Genomic DNA, 21,776 nt, shown 5'->3' with positions numbered 1-21,776 from the left:
CTACATTTACCCCTTACCTAACACTATGGTCAATTTAGCATAGCCAATTCACCTGACCCGCACATCTTTGGACTGTGGGAGGAAACCGGAGCACGGGGAGAACGTGCAAACTCCACAGTCAGTCGCCTGAGTTGGGAATTGAACCCAGGTCTCAGGTGCTGTGAGGCAGCAGTGCTAACCACTGTGCCACCGTGCCGCCCATTTTAAAATATCCTGATTAAATAGACCCACACTTGTTTTAACCAAGCATTTCACGTTTACATTTCTGTAGAAGTTAAGTCCATCTGATTTTGTTTTTGCTAGACTGTGCATATTTTTTTGATCCTCCTTTTTGTGTTCTTAAATTTTCCAATTCTCAGATTTACAACCCTCTTGTAATTTTATACATCAGCCTTTCATTTTATTGCTGTACAGACCTTTGTTAGCCACAGTTGACTGACCTTGTCCTGGCATCTTTTAAGGGATGTATAATTGTTGGCAGTCGTGTAATAGGCAATGGATAGACTTCAAAGATGCCTTTTGTTTCTGATTCACCTCAGCCAAAATGTGCATTTCCCTTCAAATTTAACACTTTTTTGCTTCAGTGAACACCTCTTTTAGCCAGTATGAAATTCCCCTTTGCTCACTTGTCCCTGAAGGTTTATACAGCAAGATTAATTAGCCATTTATGTTTTAATCTGTCAAACAACCAGTGTTGTACTCCTGAGATCTCCTCAGGAGCTGATGAAAGGTGCAAAATAATCAATCATGTTGCTAATTAGGAAGAAATTTTGTTTCTCCCCTGGTATAATCTAGTCACTGTGGTTAATAGTCTTCGATATTATTAAAATAGGGAAATGTAATGACATAATACTGTTATCACTAAGCCTGAGGCCCAGTTCTTGTCTGGGGTCATGGACTCCAATCTCACCATGAGGGTGAGTGAAATTTGAAACATTTAATTTAAAAACCTGAGATCTAAAGCTAGTCCTAAGTAATTCCAAAGGTGGTATCTATCAGTAAACTAGAATTTTCGTAGGTTTCTTAAAAAGGACAGTTGTCATTTGGTCCCATCTTGATTTTTGGGTCCATAACTACCCTCTGAAATGGCCACTTAGTTTGAAGGCAGTTGGAGATGGTTAACAAATGATGGTCTTTCCATTGATGCTGACAGCCTGTGTTTGGGGGAAAGAGTGGGGGTGCACATGGGAAATGTAGATAAACATTTCCACCTCAAACACAGCAAATGTCTTCTGCTGGAAAACGAATGCAACTTCCATCCTTTGATTTTCTGAAAACTGCTTGGAAGACTGCAGTAATATTATCCTGTCTCCCTCAGGACTACTCTAATTTGCCGAAAGCTGATATTTTCGCTTTGGGTCTCACTATGGCGTTGGCAGCAGGAGCAGAGGAACTCCCTTCGAATGACATGGCTTGGCATTACATCAGGAAGGGCAACCTTCCCACAATTCCTCAGCAGCTGTCCCATGACTTTTACAGCCTATTGAAAGTAAGTGGATTATTCCTTTAAAATGGTGGATTGAGAGATTTTCCTGAGAAGGCTCAGTGGTGGAGTACTGTGCACTTGCCAGTGCTTCCTGTGTGAGGGGGAGGGAGGAAAAGACAAACTCTAGCCAGGGACCCAATCATGAAAAAGCTTCTGTCAGCTGTGACTCAGTGAGTACTGCTAATCTGAATCACAAGTTCTGGGTTCAAGTTCAAATCCCACTCTAGAATCTGAGCACCAAAGCACAGTTGTGCTCTCCAGTGTATCATTGGACAGTGGGTGTGCTGTCTTTCAGATGAAGCCCCATCAGCCAACTGGGCTGACGTGAAAGTTCCCAGGACATTATCTTGAAGAGGAGCTGGGATGTGGTCCCAATGTCCTAGACCATGTTTATCCCTCCGTTATTATCCTAAGTGATTTGATCATTATCACATTACTTTGTGGGCTTCTGTTCTCAATGTTAGTGACACTTTCTCTCAGCTTAATCATAAAAATCAGGCTTCTTTCCTTTCAGTTCACCTCTCCTGAGTGGTGCCTGCTGAGTGAAACCACTGTTCACTTGTTTTCAGATCCTTTGTCTATGTTGTTTGCAGCACCACAGACCAGTTGTAAGACTTGACCTGCTGAAGGTTGGCCATGTTACTAGACCATGCCATGTGGGTCCAAGCTGGTGCTGGAGTTTGTGGGTACGGTCAGAAATGGGAGAGTGATGGTAAAGTCACTGGACTAATCCCAAAGGCCAGGCCAATGCCTGACGGAGTACTGGGTGCAATTGGAACATGTTTATCTCCATACCAGGCTGCTGCCTTCTCCATTGCTCAAAGATATGTTGGTCTGTGGGTTGTGAAAAACCCCTAGAGATGCTTGGTCTGTACAGGTCGGTGTTCAAGAATCTGATCAGCCAGAACATGACTCTGTTGCTGCTAGATCACTGCATCTTTCATCAGGCAACCCTGTTTTATGACTAGGAAGATGTATACAAGACAATCATGTAGCTCAAGTGTCTCGTTTTGAGTAAAACATTTTGATTTCCATTTGGGAATAGGATTCTCACTTGAGGTGCTGTTAGCACTGAGATTCGTGGGCTTTGTCCAGCTGTACCAGATGCCATCTGAACATGGTAAATGTTTGGCTTTGAGTAAAGGCCCTTAAACTTAGGAATTGTACAGTCATTCAGCATCATTTACATAGTGCCACAGCAGCAAAGAAATGCAGCACCTTGGTGGGCCTGGGTGAATAGTCCCATTCAACTCCTTTTCTTTCTCTATAGGGAGGACCGTGTGCACCTCTGTCCCACAATTCCATAATTACTCAGTGAGCAGGGTGTTTTTAATGTTGACCTGCTTTCATTTGTTTTATAAACTCCCTAACCTGCTCTTGAACAAACTAGGGCAGTAGGGAGGTTCAGTGACTAGCACTGTTGTCTCAGTCCCAGAGACCTGGGTTTGAATCTAGCCTCTGGTGACTGTGGAGTTTGCACAGACATTCTCCATGTCTGAGTTTCCTCCTCCAAAGATTGCAAGTTAGGTGGATTGGCCATGAGACAGGCAGTATTACAGGGATAGGGTAGGGGATTAGGTCTGAGTGATACTTTTTTATTGGGCTGAATGGCCTGGTTCCCCACTAAGAGCAAATTGGGAGACTTGTAGGCCTTTTTTTCTGAAACTTTTTTATTTTGAGACCTAGAATGAGTATATCTATGGATAGGTATAAAATTTCAAGATGGTTCAGCAGTTCATCAAACCAGTTATCCAGTCTGTGGGCAAAGACTCCCATCCCAGTTGGTGTTTGATTGGCGGGGGCAGAGAGAGACCTATTTCTATCGTATGTTGACTCCAGTAGCAGTGTAGACTCATGCTAACAATTGATTTGAAGACAAATTTTGGGAACCACCACTTTCATGAGAGGGACTTTGTCATTTTTTTAGTTTAGGAAACTGACTGGAGAGATTAATGGGACTAAAACAGGTACCCCTTTTTAGAAAGTAGGCTATAAAAGCTAAGATTTGAGATACTGGTTTTGATTTATTCAAAAACTCCTGAGCTGTATGGCTAACTGTCTAGAGTTTGAAAACAGGATAGTGTCAAGGCAGGTGAGCTTGGCATAGTGGTACAGAAAGTGGCGAGGCTTGGTTAGTGGGCCTTGGTGAAAAGGAAGGTGTTTTATCGAGTCATAGTTTTAGTTTCTGAAAGTGTAATTATTAAGTAAATGAAGTAATCAGCAAATATAATGTAACTTTGAAGTTGAGATTCTCTTTGGTTTGTTGAGGACTGAGTAATATTAGATGACTCTCCACGGGGGGGTTTGGTTAAAGATGGAGATGCAGGGAAATACTGAATAGGCTGGGGCTGTTTGTGTTGGAGGCTGAGGGGGAGCCTTAGAGGCTTATGAAATCAGGAGGGTTATGGATAGGGTAAATCACCAAAGTCTTTTTCCTGGGGTAGGGGAGTCAAGTATTAGAAGGCCTAGGTTTAAGGTGAGGGTGAAGATTTTAAAAAGGACCTGAGGGACAACCTTTTCATGCAGATGGTGGTGCATATGGGGACTGAGGTGCCAGAAGAAATACTACAAAACTGCATTTAAAGGCATCTGGATGGGTGTATGAATAGGAAGGGTTTAGAGGGATATGGACCAAATGCTGGCAAATCTGACTAGATGAGGTTAGGATATCTAGTCGACATAGGCAATTTGGACCAAAGGATCTGTTTCCGTGCTGGATATCACTCTATGAAAACAGTAACAATGAACGTAACTTTCAAGATGGCTTAGCTCCGTAATTAGCACTGCCTCAGCTCCAGGAACCCGGGTTCAGTTCTAGCCTCAGTGACTGTGGGGAAACAGACAATCCAAAGATATGCAGGTTAGGCAGATTGGCCATGCAACATTGTCCAGTGTTCAGGGATGTGCAACTTAGGTGGTTTAGCAATGGGAGATGCAGGGTTAGTGGGGTGGGTGGGGGAGAGAAGCGGTGGGATGCTGTTTGGTGAGTCAGTGTGGACTTGTTGGACTGAATGGCCTGTTTCCACACTGTAGGGATTCTAAAATGGTAAGGATCAATGTTTGGACATGAGTATTCAGTCATTGACCAGAACTGAACATGTCATGTATTGTCAGTAAACTTTGATTCCACTCTACTTGGGGAAAGTAAGCTCAAAGAAGCAGTTTGAAAAAGGATATAAAGATTAAATTGACAAGATGAGGGTGTGATATCAGCCACTTCAGTCAAAAAGAGTTTTTAGAAAAGAGACTGCTAAAGGTTAGGAATTCTGGGATTTTTTTTTGTCCTTGTACAAATCACAGGTAAACCAGTAGGTACAGAAAGTCACTAGCAAGGAAAACACCAGTCTTTATTGCTAGATGGTTGTAATAAAAGGATAAGCAAGTTTTTTTGTTTTGGTTGTACTAGTGAGACCTAATGGAATATTGACCAGGCGAAGGAAGAATATACTCTCTGCTTGTGAGAAGTTCACCAGACATTGTTTCTGTTCTGACTGCTGTTTTCTCCTGTTCCAGCTCATGATTCACCCAGATCCTGTGGACAGACCATCTTCTGCTGGACTGACAAGACACCCTGTGCTCCGTCAGAATTCCAGGAAGCTGGCCTCCCAGCTCCGAAAAGAGCTCAATGTGGAGCGATTCAGGACAGCCATGTTGGAGAGGTAGGTGGGGAATAAAGCCAGACTCCCTCAAATGAGGGAATGCTGCTGAGAGGGAAGAGGCTGGGGAATGACCCTGAGATGCTCCACAGGAGTTTGCAGATGCTGTTCCCATTGAGCTGTTGATGAATAACATCATGAGAGACAGTTCTATATTGAACCCAACACTTGTCCACTGGCAGTCTGACCGGTGTTAGTGGCTTGTATTTCTATCATTCCTCTGTATTTCAATTTCCTCACAAAATTTCCATCTGCCCACAATGGAAGGGCTGAAGTTTGAGGAGTGGGTATAGGCTATTCAGCTCTGTCTCTAGTCAATACAGACGGACAAACTAGATGCTGGAATTCAAGGTAGACTGGCAGGAGGCTGGAAGAACACAGCAAGCATCAGGAGGTAAAATCTATGTTTGGATATAACTCTTGAGGATTGCGGGTGGGTGTAAGGGGAGCTGCAGATAAAGGGGGTGGTGAGGTGGGGATAGGTGCAGACAAGTAGATGGTATGGCCTGGTTGGTCAATGGGAGGAATTAATTTGGTTGGTGGGAGGGGCTGGGAAGGGAGTCAGGGGATGGGAGCTTATTTGAAATTGAGTTTTTCAATGTTTCCTGCTCCTTGGATGCTGCCTGACCACCTGTGCTTTTCCAACACCACACTCAACTGTAATCTCAATCTGCAGTCCTCATTTTGCCTGTTTTTTCCAGTTCAACCACCTTAACTTAGTGTGGAAACAGGCCCTTCAGCCCAAAAGTCCACACTGACCTGCTGAAGCGCAACCCACCCATACCCCTACATTTACCCCTTCACCTAACACTTTGGGCAATTTAGCATGGCCAATTCACCTGACCTGCACATCTTTGGACTGGGAGGAAACTGGAGCACCTGGAGAAAACCGGCAGACGTGGGGAGATGTGCAAACTGCACACAGTCGCCTGAGGTGGGAATTGAACCCGGGTCTCTGGCGTTGAGGCAGCAGTGCTAACCACTGCTGCCCACTATGCTAAGGCTAACTTCTCATTCCCACAAGTCTCATTCTGGGAGATTTCTCTCACTACTTCAGCAAAATGTTTTTTGCCATTTCTTTCCCATTATGAAGTTTCCTCATTCAGCCAACGTTTTCTGAAGACGTGTGAATCTGTCAGCAAATACCTGTTTTTTTTGTTCTTGTAAAATCTTGCCCACCCTCAGGATTGTTACTCTTTTGGACCACCTTAAGCCTGCCTTAATCTTTGCACAATCCTTTGTCTTTGTTAGCTACACTTGAACTGTCGTGAGTCCTTGCACCTTTTTTTTGAAGGAATATAATGTTGCTGCAAGTCATGTGAAGGATAGACTTCAAAAAGCTAGGTACCATATTTTCCTATCAATTTGTGCCATGTGCTTTCATTATTTCTGTTCAAATTTAGCACCTTTTTTTCAGTATAATCTGTCACTTTGCATAATGTGCACTTCTCATTGTGGTCACTGAAGCCTGAAGCTCCTTTTACAACAAGATTACAAATTAGCCTTTTTATTACAGAATGCACTTAGTCTTCAAGTTAACTTTTCAACCTGCTCTGGCAAACTTATTCCTGACTACTTCAGGGCTTTAGTCATAGAATTCCCATAGTGTGGAAACCGGTCACTCAGCCCAAGTCCACACTGACCCTCTAAAGAGCATCCCACCCAGACTCCTTCACCCTGACATATGTGCACGCAGGTACGCACATGCAGACAGAGAATGTGCAAACTCTCACAGCTGTTAGAGGCTGGAATTGAACCTGACTGAGCCAGCAATACTAACCATTGAGCTACCATGTTACCCAAAGTGCTCAATTGGTTTACCCAGTCGACTTTCAGATTTGACCAACAGTGGCCCATGCCACATGCTTATCATTGGGTTTTATACAACCCTACTGCTACTTGATCTGTAAATTACTAATATCTGCTGCTGGAGTTCCACCCAAATGGCTTCCATACTCTTCCTCCGTCCCTTTCCTCAGTGCACATCCTTAGATGACGACAACGCCCATGTGAGTATTAGTCAGTCCTGTCACTGGGTTTGACTGTCCATACTTGAAGTCTGAGTAAGAGGAACAACCTCTTGAATTGAGGTCTTAAACAGTTTAGTCATCAGGGAAAGTGCGTGAGGTATTAAATTTTCTGGAAGAATTTACAATGAAATGAACAGCAACACTCATTAAGAAAGCCTACTTCAGCTTGTCTAGTCCTTTCAGATTGGAAAGGCACAAAAACTTCTCCATGTCATTATTACCTGTGTGATTCCACACTTTAGTTCAATTATCTCAAATCAATGCTGTTTGTTTCTTTTTTTTTGTTTTTGTAGAATCCCTTCCATGTGGAAACAGAACCTCACCCTGAGCTCAATCTTCTCAAAACTTTACTCACCGGCCCTTTGGCCCAGCAAGTCCACACTTACTTCTGAAGAGTAACCCATCCAGACCCATTCCCCAACCCTATTACTCTACATTTACCCCTGACTAACTTATATCCCTGAACACTATGGGCAATTTAGCTTGGCCAGTTCACCTGACCTGCACATCTTTGGATTGGGGAGGAAACCGGAGGAAACTCTCAGACATGCGAATGTGCAAACTCAATGCATAGTTGCCTGAGGCTGGAATCTAATCTGGGTCCCTGGTGTTGTGAGACAGCGGTGTTGTGAGACAGCAGTGTTAGCCACTGAGCCACCATGCTGCATATTTATTTATTTTTTTGCTGCTGACTTTTGAGATGGTAGTTGGGCACGTCTCTTAACTTTTGCATCTTCTGCCAAATCCTTTAGGGAGTTGATGAAAGCCAGGCTCTCTCAAGGCTTCCCACAGACTGACCTGAAATCTCTGCATTCAGCCAAGAAATCTCCTCTCCTTCCAGAGAACAGGAGCCAAAGACTTGTAGGGGGTCGAAGTAGCCGCTCTGTGAGCTTCAACTGTGTTGGATACTGAGGGCCACGCAAGTAGAAAGGAGACTGGAGATTGATCGTGGCTGTGCTCTGGTGTGCTGTCAAACATGCTCAGTTAGTCATTAGTAAGAATGTTTCTAGTCAATCATCTTTGCCTGTGTTTTACACAAGGATTTAACAGTAAACCAGAATTGACTTTTGTTAAACAAAGTTTCTGCCTTTTTGGACTTTCTCTACTGTACACAATTACAATGTGGTCTGGTTTGAGTATTTTATTGAAATCCACCTCTACAATCTGTATGGTGTACTTTTAATGTTTTATTTCTGAACTCCAGAACTGGCTGCCTCCATTTAGATTAAACTACCATACAGTTGCAGGGGTATCTATAACTATTAAAGAATGCTATACTATAGCATAACTCTAATATATCTCATGGCTCCAAGAACATGCCTTGAGGGATCTTGAGCACCAGGAATGTTTGATTCTGGATTATGTATATATTTGTGCTTGCAAGTGTCACTGAACAGACTTGTCCCTTGATTGGGTTTGATTTTAAGGTTCTGTCAAGTCCTCACTGGTTGTGGCCCTTTTCAAAGCCTCTGAACAGGGGGTAAGCCTTTACTAAGAGCTGATCTGTTATATAGATCAGAATGTATCTTGTGTCATTAAAGGGGAATGTCTCAAACTGCTGTAAAATGGAGATGGAATAGCCTTTTAACTATAGACTTTTTTAAGTTCTGTGGAGAATTCAACAGTAATTAAAGTTTTTTAATTTTCCCCACCTTGTCTGTATTTAATCACTAATTGATTCTGGGTTGGGAACTAGTGTAACTGCTTTGTTCAGGTGGTCTGGTGCTGCATGGGTGAAGGATGGAATCCAAACTCCTGGAGCCCTGAATAAAGCTGCTGCTTACCTCTGTTTGAAACCACTGACTTGGCTGCAAGTCAAAGGCTGAATGGACATTGCCTCGATAGATGTTAGGATTGCAAGTTTTGGTTTTTTAATCTTCCATTTTAAGGTTCATTTTTGAGTCTCTGGAAATCCATCAAAAATCCAACAGGTTCCAGCCTCGCTAGCATTTCTATATCCCATGTGAACTACAACATCTCCAAGTTTCAGCATCTGGAGTTTCCTGAAGCTAGATTCTGAATAGGGTGGCAGATTGCCTAGAATAGTAAGCTATGGACTGTGTCCAATACCATCCTGTTGAGGATCAAACATGGTGCAAACTTCAGATTCTTAGGGCTGAGCTTCAAATCCAAGGAGGTGCCCATTTTCTTGGGTGGCTGGAGGGAGAGAAGGCAGGACTGGGGTGTAAAATTCAGACGTGCAGAACTCTCCTGGATGACTCACCACTGCCCATGTTTTATACCTATACAAAGTTAGCACAGATTTAGCTGGAAGGCTGTGTTGTAGTTCTTGTGAGACCTCTACGTCTGGTGTAAATGGAAGCCAGGTTTCCAGATCATTGCCTGTTGAAAATCCATGGAAAGGAGGAATGAAGAACTAAGTGCTGCAGAAATGTTGATCATGACTCATCATCCAAATGGCAGATCGTTTAATCTGGACAAATGTGAGGTGATGCATTTTGGAAGATCTAATGAGGGAAGTGTACAATAAATAGCAAGACTCTTAAATGCTTCAGTATAGAGGGATATGGGCATTCAGGCTTGCAGATCTCTAGAAGTGGCAACATGAATGATAAGGTGCTCAAGAATACATGAGGATTTGAGCTGTACAGAGGCTGAATATGCTGGGGCTGTTTGCCTGCAGTGTTGGAGGCTGAGGTTTATAAAATCATGAGTGGCATGGATAGGATAAATAGACAAGGCATTTTCCCTGGGGTGGGGAGAGTTCTGAACTAGATGGCATAAGTTTAGGGTGAGGGAAAAATATTAAAGGGACCTCTGGGACAACATTTTCATGCGGAGGGTGGTACATGTATGGAATGAGATGTTGGAGGAAGTAGTGGCTGGTACAATTAAAACACTTGAGGCATTTGGATGGATATATGAATAGGAAGGGTTTAGAGGGATATGAGCAAAGTGTTGGCAAATGGGGCTAGGATAGGATATCTGGTTGGCATGACCAAGTTGGACTGAAGTCTGCTTCCATGCTGTACATCTGACTCTAAACATGATTGCCTTCATTGGTTAAGGCATGGTCTAAAAGTTCTATACAGCCACAAGTGTTCAGTGCTGGTTGTCTCGAAGGATGTGGAAACTTTGGAGAGGATACAGAAAGTTACCCTCCAGACCAGGCAATATCCTGGTTAGTAGCTGTGGAGGAGAGACTAGACAAACTTGGTTTGTTTTCATTTGAATATTGGATGTGGGGTGACCTGATAGAATTGAGGCATGGGTAGAGTGGGCAGTCACTTGTCCCCAGGGGGGACATAGGTCCTAGATAAGTGAAAGGAGATGAAAGATTATTTTTACACTGACAAGTGTCTGGAATGCATTGCCCAGAGGTGTTAGAAGCAGCATTGACAGATGCGTAAAGACAAGATAGCAGGTTAGGGACTGCATAGAGACAGATTTTAGTTTTGAAGAATATAATTGTCAACATTTTGGTGGGCTGAAAGGCCTGTTTCTGTGCTGCACTGTTCTATGTTTTAAATTTGAGATTGTTGGCACTGCCAACGTAGAATAACTGAAGGGAATGGTGCTGAGTTGTACAAAACAGAAGCAAGGAGCAAAGCAAATAGCCAGTAAAGAAATAAATTAGTCAGTTCTAGAAACACCTATTCCAATAAGGACAAGACTGATTATGGCTGCTACCCTTTTTTAAAAAAAAAAGTGCCCTCTAGTTAGTTAAGGGTGAATGTGTTTTTCATAGAGTAAATATGGAACTTTGGACCCAATTGTGTAATATAAATAGATTTTAAATACCAACTCATTGGTTCAAGTAGTGGGTACAGTGATAGAATTCCTGAAATTAATTGAATCAATCTTTTTCAGTAAAACTTTTGTAATGCACCTCATCAGTAACATCTTTTATGATGCTGTGATCAGTTTTTTTGATTCAGCTGAAATCTGATTATATTGGACTTCCTCCTTGTTTTGCTTGTACACAGTTGCCACTTCTAAGGACCAGTCTTAAAAACTGATCTGAGAGAAAATTGCCTTTTCAAAAACAGGGATTTACCAGGCTAGACAATAATTAGATTATCCACAGTGTGGAAACATTTTGGCCCAAGTCCACACCAACCCTGAGTAACCCACCCAGACCCATTTCCCTGTGACTAATGCATCCAACACACTGGCCAATTTAGCATAGCCAATCAACCTAATCTGCACACTTTTTTTTGGATTGTGGAGGGAACCAGAACACCTGGAGGAAACCTACACAAACAGTGTGCGCAAACTCCACATAATTGCCTGAGGTTAGAATTGAACCTGGGTCCCTGGTGCTGAGGTAGCAGTGCTAACCACTGAGCTGCCCTATAAAATTCTTAGTGGGGAAAGAGGCCATTTGGCCCATCGAGTCTGCACCAGCCCTCAGAATCCCACCATACCCCTGCAACCCAACAAGCCTACAGAGTTTTTGCTGTGTAATTATATAGCTGACGAAAAAGCTTTAGAGGACATGAGGGGAAACTAATCCCAGTGGGGGATAATTGTAGGTACAGGTAGTATTCAAAGAAACTTGGATAAGTACATGAATAGGAAAGATTTTGGAGGGATACAGGCCAAGTGCAGGTAGATGGGACTAGTTTAATTTGGGACTAAGGTCGGCATATCCTAGATGGATCAAAGGATCTAGTTCTCTGTTGTATTGCTTAAATTTGCAATCTGAATGGTAGAGGTAGGAAACCATAATATTATTTTAGGTGAACTTTTGAAATCCCATTGCAGACCAGGCTATGGAAGTCCTCTTGTGCACAGTGGTAGCATCCTTACCTGGACCTCCAGACTCCAAGCTTTAAGAGTGGATAGACTGGCACAGTCTGTAGATTAGCCAGACTAGAATCTAATTGCGGGGTTTAGATACAGAATAACAGATATCCCAGAGTGAGTTATGGAGGGCTTTTGCCCGAAACGTCAATTTTCCTGCTCCTCCGGTCCTCTAATCTAGACAGTGCTGCCTCACAGCATTAGGGACCTGGGTTCAAATTCTGCCTTGGGCCACTGTCTGTGGGGAGTTTGCACATTCTCCCTGTGTCTGCATGGGTTTCCCCTCAATCCAAAGATGTACAGGATAGGTGAATGGCATATTTAGCATAGCCAATAGTGTTCAGGGATGTGTAGGTTAAGTGCATTAGTTGGGAATGTGTCTGTGTGGGATGCTCTTCAGAGGATTGGTATGGATTTATTGGGCCAAATAGCCTGTTTCCACACTGCGTAGATTATGATCCTAGGTTCCTGTGATCCGTGTAGACATGGAGAGTCTCAGTCCTTCATCTCCTCCTAAGACCTTCATCTCCTCCTGATTTACTGGAATTTATGGGTGAACAGAACTTGGTGCTGTGCACCTGCTGGGCTTGTATGGCTCCTGGCAGGGTTGAACATGATTGAGCTCCCCTATGTCAGCACTCCCTCGCAGGTAGCTGATTTTAATGTCCCATCATTGACTCTGCCTTCAGCTGCTCAGTACCACCCTCAATCCTGTCTATATCTTGTTCCCCTCTCCTCATATCTTGGGCATTTTTGAAGTTTTTAAATTTGTCTCCATACAAATGGTATTGAGTTTGTCACAATACCTTGAAGTATACATTTCGCTCGTACCCGTTGATGTGGTGCTGGATAAAGCACAGCAGGTCAGGCAGCCTCTGAGGAGTAGGTGATTCGAAGTTTTGGACGTAAGCTTTTCAAGAATCCTCTGCTGCCCTGACCTGTGTTTTTTTTTCCCAGTGCCACACCTTTTGCCTCTGACTCTGCAGCATCTGCAATCCTCACTTTTTCTCTCTGTAGTGATTTAACCCCTGGGTTAAAGAAGAAACACTATCAGTTCCGGAAGCAGTGAAATAGTGATTAGTTGTACTGTTGGATACAGTAATTTCCTCTGAAAAAGGATTACCCCATGATCCTTTTTTTTCTCTCTCCCTATTATCACTGATCCCTTTTGCCTGGCTATCTCCTCCAATCTACCCACCCCCCCCCCCCCCCCCCCCACACTGTTGTCAGCAAATATACCCCCTTTTTTGTGGCTACTATCAATTCTGAAGAGGTGTGACTGGACTCTTACCTCTGTTTCTCTCTCCACACTTGCCTGCCAGTGCTGAGTTTCTCCAGCTATTTGTGTTTTAGCCCAGAGCCTGCTCTTGTTGCTGTGCTGTCAAAAGACTGAGTGGTCTCTCTTGATAATGAACAGGTCCTCTGGCTGGCCTGAGCTCACTTCCACATTGGGTTGGGGGGGTGGTTAACTGTTTGAATGTAGAGTGGCTGCTGCAGCTGTCCGTGGTTCATTTCCAACATACCACCCTCCCCACACCATACCAATTGTGTAGATCTTCTCCGTCCTCCTTTTCTCCCCACTCTGCCATTTCCCCTCTGATTCGACAGCCCACTGTCTGGGGCATGCCTTTAGTAACAGCAGGTGAACCCAGTAACTGACGCAGAGAGTAATGCTGACTGGCAAACAGCACAGAGTCCATGCAGGTCCTTTATTATAGTGTTTCCCATATTCACATACATAGAACTTTTATAATACAGTCTTTTAAATAACTTTACACAATAAGGTTTTTGAATTATCTATCAAAATTTTGTATCCATGCTCTATAGCAAACTGACAATATATTCCATTGTACAAATTTACAGGTGAGAATTGAAGGTACTGGGGGAGGGAGCCATATGCAATGACAATACACTTAGTCTTTACACTGATCCAAGATGAGGCTGATTTTTTTTCTGACTGTGAAGCAATCCTTGCTCTAATCTTAAAACAGACATGAAAGTGGGACTTTGACCTTTCTCTTCCTCTAAACAGGAGCCTGCTGCCCCATGTGAAGTGGCAGCGGTTGGATATGGCACTGGAATTACAGTTTTGATAATTGTCTCGGACAGGAATTTGTCAAACGTAATGTGTAAAAAGGTCTAGTTGGCATGGGCTGTACCAAAAGAAAAACTGGCAGGGTTGTGTGTGAGATGAGTAAATAACTCTTTGCAAAGCTGGTGATGTCTAAGATGGGTCAGCTCCCTCTCTGGTCAGATTCCATCGTACCTGCACCTCTTCCTGGCAGGAATGGAATGCTTTTAAAACATACAGTGCTGGAGCTTATTTTTGCCATGCAATCCCTGACTTCCCTATCCCTTCCCCCTCACAGCTACTCATGCTGTGACTCCGTGTTTGGTCACCCTGTTTTATAGAGACGTTCTTCCAAGTGCTTTCAACTGTTTCACCAATGGACTGGGCAACAGGAACAGAAGGTGACAGTCTGCTACCGATACTGGAGTGTAAACAGGGCAAAGTATCTCCAAAAGCCAAGTGAGTCACATTTTGAGGATTAATGCGCAGGGATTACTTTGTACACATTTTTTTAAAAGCAGTTGTGTAGTTCAGCTAAATCAGAGCAAAACCCCCAGCAGGTCACCAGTTATCACCTTAGGTAGGGAAAGGGATGGACTGTCCAACATTTTGTGGCTGCATTGCAGCAGCGAGATACTGTGATATTGATGGCCACAGCTTGCTGACAGTGCTAGTTGGAAGTGGCCTATACAGCTGTGGGCAGGATCTAGACAGCTAGAGAGCTAAATGCTCACGCCAGGTGCTTGCAACCTCTTGGCAAAGCACTGTACAATGGATACACCACCTTGTGGATGAACGGCACTAGCACTTGCTCATTCTTGTAAGATTTGTAACCAGAAGAAGGACAAGATGCTGGGCTGTCTTTAAAAACACCAACCCTCGGACAAACTGAACCAGTGTAAAGGGGTAAATTTAAGCATAAGGTCCACCTTGCAGTGGAGACTTACGGATGGTCTAGATCGATCTAGAAATGCCCCTAATAGTGTTATGTTCACTCTGCTGTGCCTGGACACCATTATACATTTATGAATAGTGGATTGACTGTTGGATTAATAATTTTCAGGTTTTTAAAAAATAGACAGTTCTGTCACATGGGATGTTTCCAGAAACAGAGATGTACAAGTCTGGTATGTAGCAGATTTCAGCTAGAATGTTAATGCTCAGTCTCCAAATCCCTCACTGTTCCTTCCTCCCGAACACGTGTCTGAAGGTGGAGGGGGGAGGAGGAGTTCTGGCAGTAAAATGGAGTTGACGGCATAGTTGACAGCCCTGATTTTAATGCAGCATATTAGAATAGCTTGATGTGTATGAGATGGCAGCCAAAGGCTCATGCTGAGAATTAAGAGTTGTGCAAGAATACTTTCGCTTGGAAAGCTTCTAATTTGAAATGTAATGAAGGAGCACACTTGAACAATAGCTCTTTAACAAAGATTCAGATGTTAAAGTCTGTTAAAATAAATAAAACTGGATACAGGCACCACACTCCTTTTATCTTCCTCACTGTAGTGCTGGAATGCTATACCTCTACTGTATTGATCAAGTTAGCAGAGCAAATTACCTCCGTCTGGTGAGCAGCACAAAAAGATCAGCACCATGGACAGTGCTGAGCATAACCCTGTCTAGCCTCAGGAATGTACTGATCTGGTGTCATGCATCTATCCTGGGAGCAGATTTCTACTCGCATTGGTTTTGAACCCACCCAGCCAATGGTTCCTTGTCATCCGGGTCTCATCACCATACAGGAGCTTAAACACAACAACCTTTATGCAATGGTTTCAAACCTTTTTGGACTAAGCAGAAAATGCAAGAGAGTTGGATCTGAATGATGAGAAAATGACATTTAAAGGGATTAGGTTCAGTGTCTGTTCACTTCTTTTGACTATTCAATAACTGACAAGTGGCAAGAAACTGGAAAAGGGATGAGTGGTGTCAGATCCAACAGGAGCTTCCTCGTTCATTCAGCTCTACTGACTATTGTCAGGACCAACTGAACAATCCACAATCAGACCCAAAACCCTGGGCCACGAAGGGCTTATGTTCTTCGGATGCTGCCTGACCTGCTGTGTTTTTCCAGCACCACACTCTATCTATGGGTAATTCAAATTGCCTTCAGACGAGTGGACCCTCCCTTCCATCATCCCTCCCTCAGAGTAAGTAATGCAATCCTGCTTGAGACTGGCCACAGGGAAGGGTCAGCTGTATCCTGCACAATGCCAGGGGGCCCACGGTCTTCAATAAAATGACCAATGATTTTGAATAACAGATAGATATCATTTTAAAAGCCTTTTCTTCCTGTTGGGGTACTATTTTATTGGTGACGTCCTGTGCCTGCACGCCTCAATGGTAACTATCAGAAAGCTAATCCACAGCAGATGGCATCACAGTCAAGTCCATTACACATTGATACGACAACCCTTCAGATTCCTCAAGCCCTTATGTCTTCGATACACACAGTCTCAGAGACAGATTGTGATCGTTTGCCCTGGCTGTGGTCTGCACTGAAAAAGCTGTCCCACAGAAAGAGTCAAGGATGAGACCTTTGCCCTGTGACCTGGAGGTGGGCAAGGGCTAAGAAAGCAAACTGTTTTCACCCAGTGGGAGCTGAGCAGCAGCAGAGAGAGGAAGTAACATTCACTGCACATGGTGATCTTCTACAGCGGAACAGAGAGCGCCCCCGGTCTGCTTCCCCTTCCTGAAGACAGAAACCAATGGATTATCCAAGATAAAAAGCATCAGCTGGAGAACAGCAGTACGGGAGGGTGGGGCAGGAAGAATGTGTTGAACTCTTACAGGAAAGAATGAATAAATTATAAAATATACATAAATAAAAGTGTCTCTGTGCCTCATTGTAGGGGTGAGCAATGGACAGCGGCCACTATGGCCGTTTCACGACATTCCTGCTCTATTGTAAAGGGGCCTCTCCTCCTCTTGAATCAGGTGATTGCACAACCCAGTCTGGGGCAGGGAGACAATCGCAGGGGGCAGGCGATAGCTGCAGCCAACCTCCCCATGGTCCCGTGATTATCAAAGATTCCTCTTCATGCTGGCCGCTGTCCCTCTCCCCAGTAACTGCAAACAGCGTCCAGAGAAACCGTTTCTTCCTCCGCCGCCGCCTCCTTCAGGCAGGGAGACAAACAGCTACAGCTGCTTCAGGGGGAACTCACATTTGTGCATCAGGCAGTTTTAGAACTAACAGCTTTGCAGAAATTGGTTGGTGGAGTCTGTCTTGAAAACAATACAAAACAGCAGCTCGGGCAGCAGCTGTAGTTTCTGTTTGCAGGCTTAAACCCCGAAACAACTGGGAGGACACGAGACACAACAGCAAACCCCTGCTCCGGCCGGTGGTAAGAAGTCCCCATCTATTTGAACGCAGTAAACTCTCCGGCTGTAAGACAAAACACAGAGTTTAAAGATTCACGTTCCAGAGTAACAGCGACAGTTACCAACATCAAACAGTCCATACTGACACAACAAACAGTTAATTACAATGTACTCTAGCCCTGACCTGGCAGTGTTTGATGGACAGTGTGGAGGGAGCTTTGTTCTGTGTCTAACCCTGTGCTGTCTCTAGCCTGGGAGTGTTTATTAGGGTCGGTATGAAAGAAGCTTCACTCTATACCTAACTGAGTGGGAAGCCTGTTTTCCAGCACAAATGCTCAGACACATCCAGTGTTGACTTTTTGCCCTGGGAGCTGGGCTGAGACGGAGCGTTGATTAAAGAGGTGACCGTTGTTGCTGACCGGTGTTCAGGGTGGGTGGGAATGGGGGTTAGTCAGTCCTCAGTGAGGTCAGTTCAGCATTAATGGACAGACTCACTAAGAGAAGCTTGTTGTGAGAAATAGGACAATGTCAGACAAGGCATACTTGGCTGAGCGACAGAGCCCGGGGTTGACACAGAGTGGAGGGCCGAGTGTTGGAGACTGGGACTACTGTAAATAGTAATGGCTGGTTGGTAGTACAGACTTGAGGCTGAAAGGCCTCCCACCTGTACTGTATAGTTCAATGAGTCTGTGCATAGCCTTGGTTCTCCCTATCTTTGTCGTCTCTTCCAGCTTCACATTCACACAAAATTCCCACGTATGTTCCGTTTCTGTCCTTCAGCACCCCTGATTTGGTGATGCTGCCTTGTTCCTGAGCTCTGGAATACTCTCTCACACATTTCTTGTGGCGTGCACCTCACTTTCCCACCCAAAACCTGAGCTCGCCCTTTCACCAAGCTGTCGTATCTCCAAGTGGCTCAGTGCTACATTCTCTCTCACCCCCAGGAGCATGATGTTGAAGGTGCTCTATATTTACACACAAGTTGTTACTGCTATCGTTGATTTTACTTCAGTAGAAACCCTCTCTTTTGTAGTGGGAGAAGTGGGCATCAGGTAAACACGGGCTTTGGTTTAACTGTGATATAGAGAATACTAATCCCTCCCCTCACCTTGCCACAGAGAGGAAAACCCAGGAGACTGAGCTCCTGTGAGAAACCATCCAATCAACACAGTGACTGGGGAGTTGGAGAGTAGGCCTCATCACTGAGGAACAAGCAACTACCTGGCAGCTAAGAATAGCCGATGTGGACAAAGCACCAAAGGCCAGGAAGAATCCCCACTCACCGTAGCCTCCAGCCTGGATGGGGGTCTTTGGGGATGCACAAGTGTACAGGCTGAAGTCCTCAGTTTGGAAGCCGGCCCGATTGAGCGAGGGTTCCGACGCACTGCGATGAATCTTTGGCAAAGACCTGGCCAGCAGCTCAATCGAGGCAAGAATCTGCAACAGAGACCGGCGTCATGGTTAGGGCATACCCCCCTTATTGTATAACCCCTCCTTCACCAGGTCAGCTTTCCTTCTCTGGAACTCCCACTCCAGTATACCCAGAGCTTCCTAGAGACAGCCTTGAATCAAAGGCTGTACAGGGGACTCCTACCTCAGAACGCAGGACCTGAAGACAACATTGCCCGTTAATGATAGCGGTATCCCAGACAGCTTCCTGATTAAAGGGAGTGTAGGCTGATCACACAAACGATTCTTGCCCTTTCTGAATGTCTCTCCTCACTGCTGGCCCAGGCTGTGCAATCTGGGTAGGGCTAATCCTTCTGGTAAATGGTGAGAGGTTAGCTTGTTAAACCCTTCAGGCCAGAGGATTCACATTCTGATGTTTCCCCCTCTAACTGGGAGCAGCAGGAGTGAGTGCAGAGTCACGTCACGTCACAGTGGAATTACATTTTTCTCAATCTCTGCACGTCACACAAGCCTGGTTTCCACTGACACAGGCCTGGTTTCCAGTGGAAGGGACAGTATCAACACTGACCACATAGTTCAGGCTACATAGCAGTCAGTTTGCCCCAACTGAAGTACACAACTGTAAGGGGACTCTGTAAGTCTCAGATGCTCTAGCCCCAGGAGAGGTCAGCAGATTGCAGTGAGAATAGGACATTCCCCATCAGAACAGACCCTGCAGCAAAGAAGTGGCTCAGATCACACTCAACCTCCTGCAGCTGTTACGGCCTAACAATACCCTTCCAGCAATTAGGCCAGGACCATCAGATGGCTGGGACTAATCGGATGGCTGGGACTAATCGGATGGCTGGGATGGTTTACGTTGGAGCCAATTCACTCTTTGAAGCGGCCATACACACTCTCCCCAAGGATGTGCAGCCATGTTCCCAGTACGATTAAGGAACAAGCGTGCTGCTCCACCTCGGGAACCGGGATTCCCCTCCTCCTGTCAGTGAGCGTGCGGCTCGCTCTGGGGAACTGGGCTCCCCCTCAGCCTGTCGGTGAGCGTGCTGCTCCCACTGGGGAACTGGGCTCCCCCTCAGCCTGTCGGTGAACACGCTGCTCCCTCTGAGGAACCGAGCTCCCCATCAGCCTGTCGGTGAGCGCGCTGCTCCCTCTGGAGAACCAGGCTCGCCCTCCTCCTGTTGGTGAGCGCGGTTCCCACTCCTCCTGTCGGTGAGCACGCTACTCCCCGTGACGAACCGGGCTTCTCCTCCCCCTGTTGATGAACGCGCTGCTCTCTCTCGGGAACTGGGCTCCCCCTCCTCCTGTCCGTAAACGCACTGCTCCCTCTTGGGAACCGGGCTTCCCCTCCTCCTGTCGGTGAGCGTGCTGCTCCCCCGAGGAACCGGGATTTCCCTCCTCCTGTCGGTGAGCGCGCTGCTCCCCCTGAGGAACCGGGCATCCCCTCCTCCTGTCGGTGAGCGTGCTGCTCCCCCGAGGAACCGGGATTTCCCTCCTCCTGTCGGTGAGCGCGCTGCTCCCCCGAGGAACCGGGCTTCCCCTCCTCCTGTCGGTGAGCGCGCTGCTCCTCCTGAGGAACCAGGCTTCCCCTCCTCCTGTCAGTGAGCGCGCTGCTCCCCCGAGGAACCGGGCTCGCCCCGCTCCTGTCGGTGAACGCGCTGCTCCCTCTGAGGATCCGGGCTTCCATATCTCATGTCGGGGTGCTCTCCTATCTCCTAGGAACTGGGCTTCCCCTCCTCCTGTCGGTGAGCGCGCTGCTCCTCCTGAGGAACCGGGATTCCACACCTCCTGTCGGTGAGCGCGCTGTTCCCTCTGAGGAACCGGGCTCGCCCCGCTCCTGTCGGTGAGCGCGCTGCTCCCCCTGAGGAACCGGGATTCCCCTCCTCCTGTCGGTGAACGCGCTGCTGCCTCTGGGGAACCAGGCTTCCCCTCCTCCTGTCAGTGAGCGAGATGCTCCCCCTGAGGAACCGGGCTTCCCCTCCTCCTGTCGGTGAACGCACTGCTCCCTCTGAGGATCCGGGCTTCCATATCTCATGTCGGAGTGCTCTCCTATCTCCTAGGAACCGGGCTTCCCCTCCTCCTGTTGGTGAGCGCGCTGCTTCCCCTGAGGAACCGGGATTCCCCTCCTCCTGTCGGTGAGCACGCTGCTCCTCCTGAGGAACTGGGATTCCCCTCCTCCTGTCGGTGAGCGCGCTGTTCCCTCTGAGGAACCGGGCTCGCCCTGCTCCTGTCGCTGAGCGCGCTGCTCCTCCTGAGGAACCGGGATTCCCCTCCTCCTGTCGGTGAACGCGCTGCTGCCTCTGGGGAACCGGGCTCGCCCCGCTCCTGTTGGTGAGCGCGCTGCTCCCCCTGAGGAACCGGGCTTCCCCTCCTCCTGTCGGTGAGCGCGCTGCTCCCCCTGAGGAACCGGGCTTCCCCTCCTCCTGTCGGTGAGCGTGCTGCTCCCCCGAGGAACCGGGATTTCCCTCCTCCTGTCGGTGAGCGCGCTGCTCCCCCGAGGAACCAGGCTTCCCCTCCTCCTGTCAGTGAGCGCGCTGCTCCCCAGAGGAACCGGGCTCGCCCCGCTCCTGTCGGTGAACGCGCTGCTCCCTCTGAGGATCCGGGCTTCCATATCTCATGTCGGGGTGCTCTCCTATCTCCTAGGAACTGGGCTTCCCCTCCTCCTGTCGGTGAGCGCGCTGCTTCCCCTGAGGAACCGGGATTCCCCTCCTCCTGTCGGTGAGCGCGCTGCTCCTCCTGAGGAACCGGGATTCCCCTCCTCCTGTCGGTGAGCGCGCTGTTCCCTCTGAGGAACCGGGCTCGCCCCGCTCCTGTCGGTGAGCGCGCTGCTCCCCCTGAGGAACCGGGATTCCCCTCCTCCTGTCGGTGAACGCGCTGCTGCCTCTGGGGAACCAGGCTTCCCCTCCTCCTGTCAGTGAGCGAGCTGCTCCCCCTGAGGAACCGGGCTTCCCCTCCTCCTGTCGGTGAACGCGCTGCTCCCTCTGAGGATCCGGGCTTCCATATCTCATGTCGGAGTGCTCTCCTATCTCCTAGGA

General features: G+C 46.7%; 2 protein-coding genes across 4 annotated transcripts in view; one reads left to right on the top strand and one right to left on the bottom strand.

Annotated features, from left to right (window-relative positions):
- The window catches only part of LOC132824814 (wee1-like protein kinase 2-A), a 31,541-nt gene extending 23,457 nt beyond the window's left edge, over positions 1-8,084 (top strand). The window contains exons 9-11 of the mRNA XM_060839557.1: positions 1,319-1,489; positions 5,000-5,145; positions 7,925-8,084. Of these exons, the coding sequence (XP_060695540.1) occupies positions 1,319-1,489; positions 5,000-5,145; positions 7,925-8,084 (477 nt within the window). The remainder of the gene's footprint in view (positions 1-1,318; positions 1,490-4,999; positions 5,146-7,924) is intronic.
- A 5,550-nt stretch (positions 8,085-13,634) lies between these two features.
- The window catches only part of braf (B-Raf proto-oncogene, serine/threonine kinase), a 115,083-nt gene continuing 106,941 nt past the window's right edge, over positions 13,635-21,776 (bottom strand). For all 3 annotated transcript variants that reach the window (XM_060840018.1, XM_060840019.1, XM_060840020.1), the window contains 2 exons: positions 18,615-18,768; positions 13,635-17,395 (listed from right to left, as the gene is read on the bottom strand). In XM_060840018.1, coding sequence (XP_060696001.1) covers positions 17,370-17,395; positions 18,615-18,768 — 180 coding nt within the window. In that variant the 3' untranslated portion in view covers positions 13,635-17,369. The remainder of the gene's footprint in view (positions 17,396-18,614; positions 18,769-21,776) is intronic.

Source organism: Hemiscyllium ocellatum, chromosome 19 (assembly GCF_020745735.1).
Source record: "Hemiscyllium ocellatum isolate sHemOce1 chromosome 19, sHemOce1.pat.X.cur, whole genome shotgun sequence".
Lineage (NCBI taxonomy): Eukaryota > Metazoa > Chordata > Chondrichthyes > Orectolobiformes > Hemiscylliidae > Hemiscyllium > Hemiscyllium ocellatum.
Note: the sequence above shows the minus strand (reverse complement) of the source record. Positions and strands in the feature narration are given on the sequence as shown.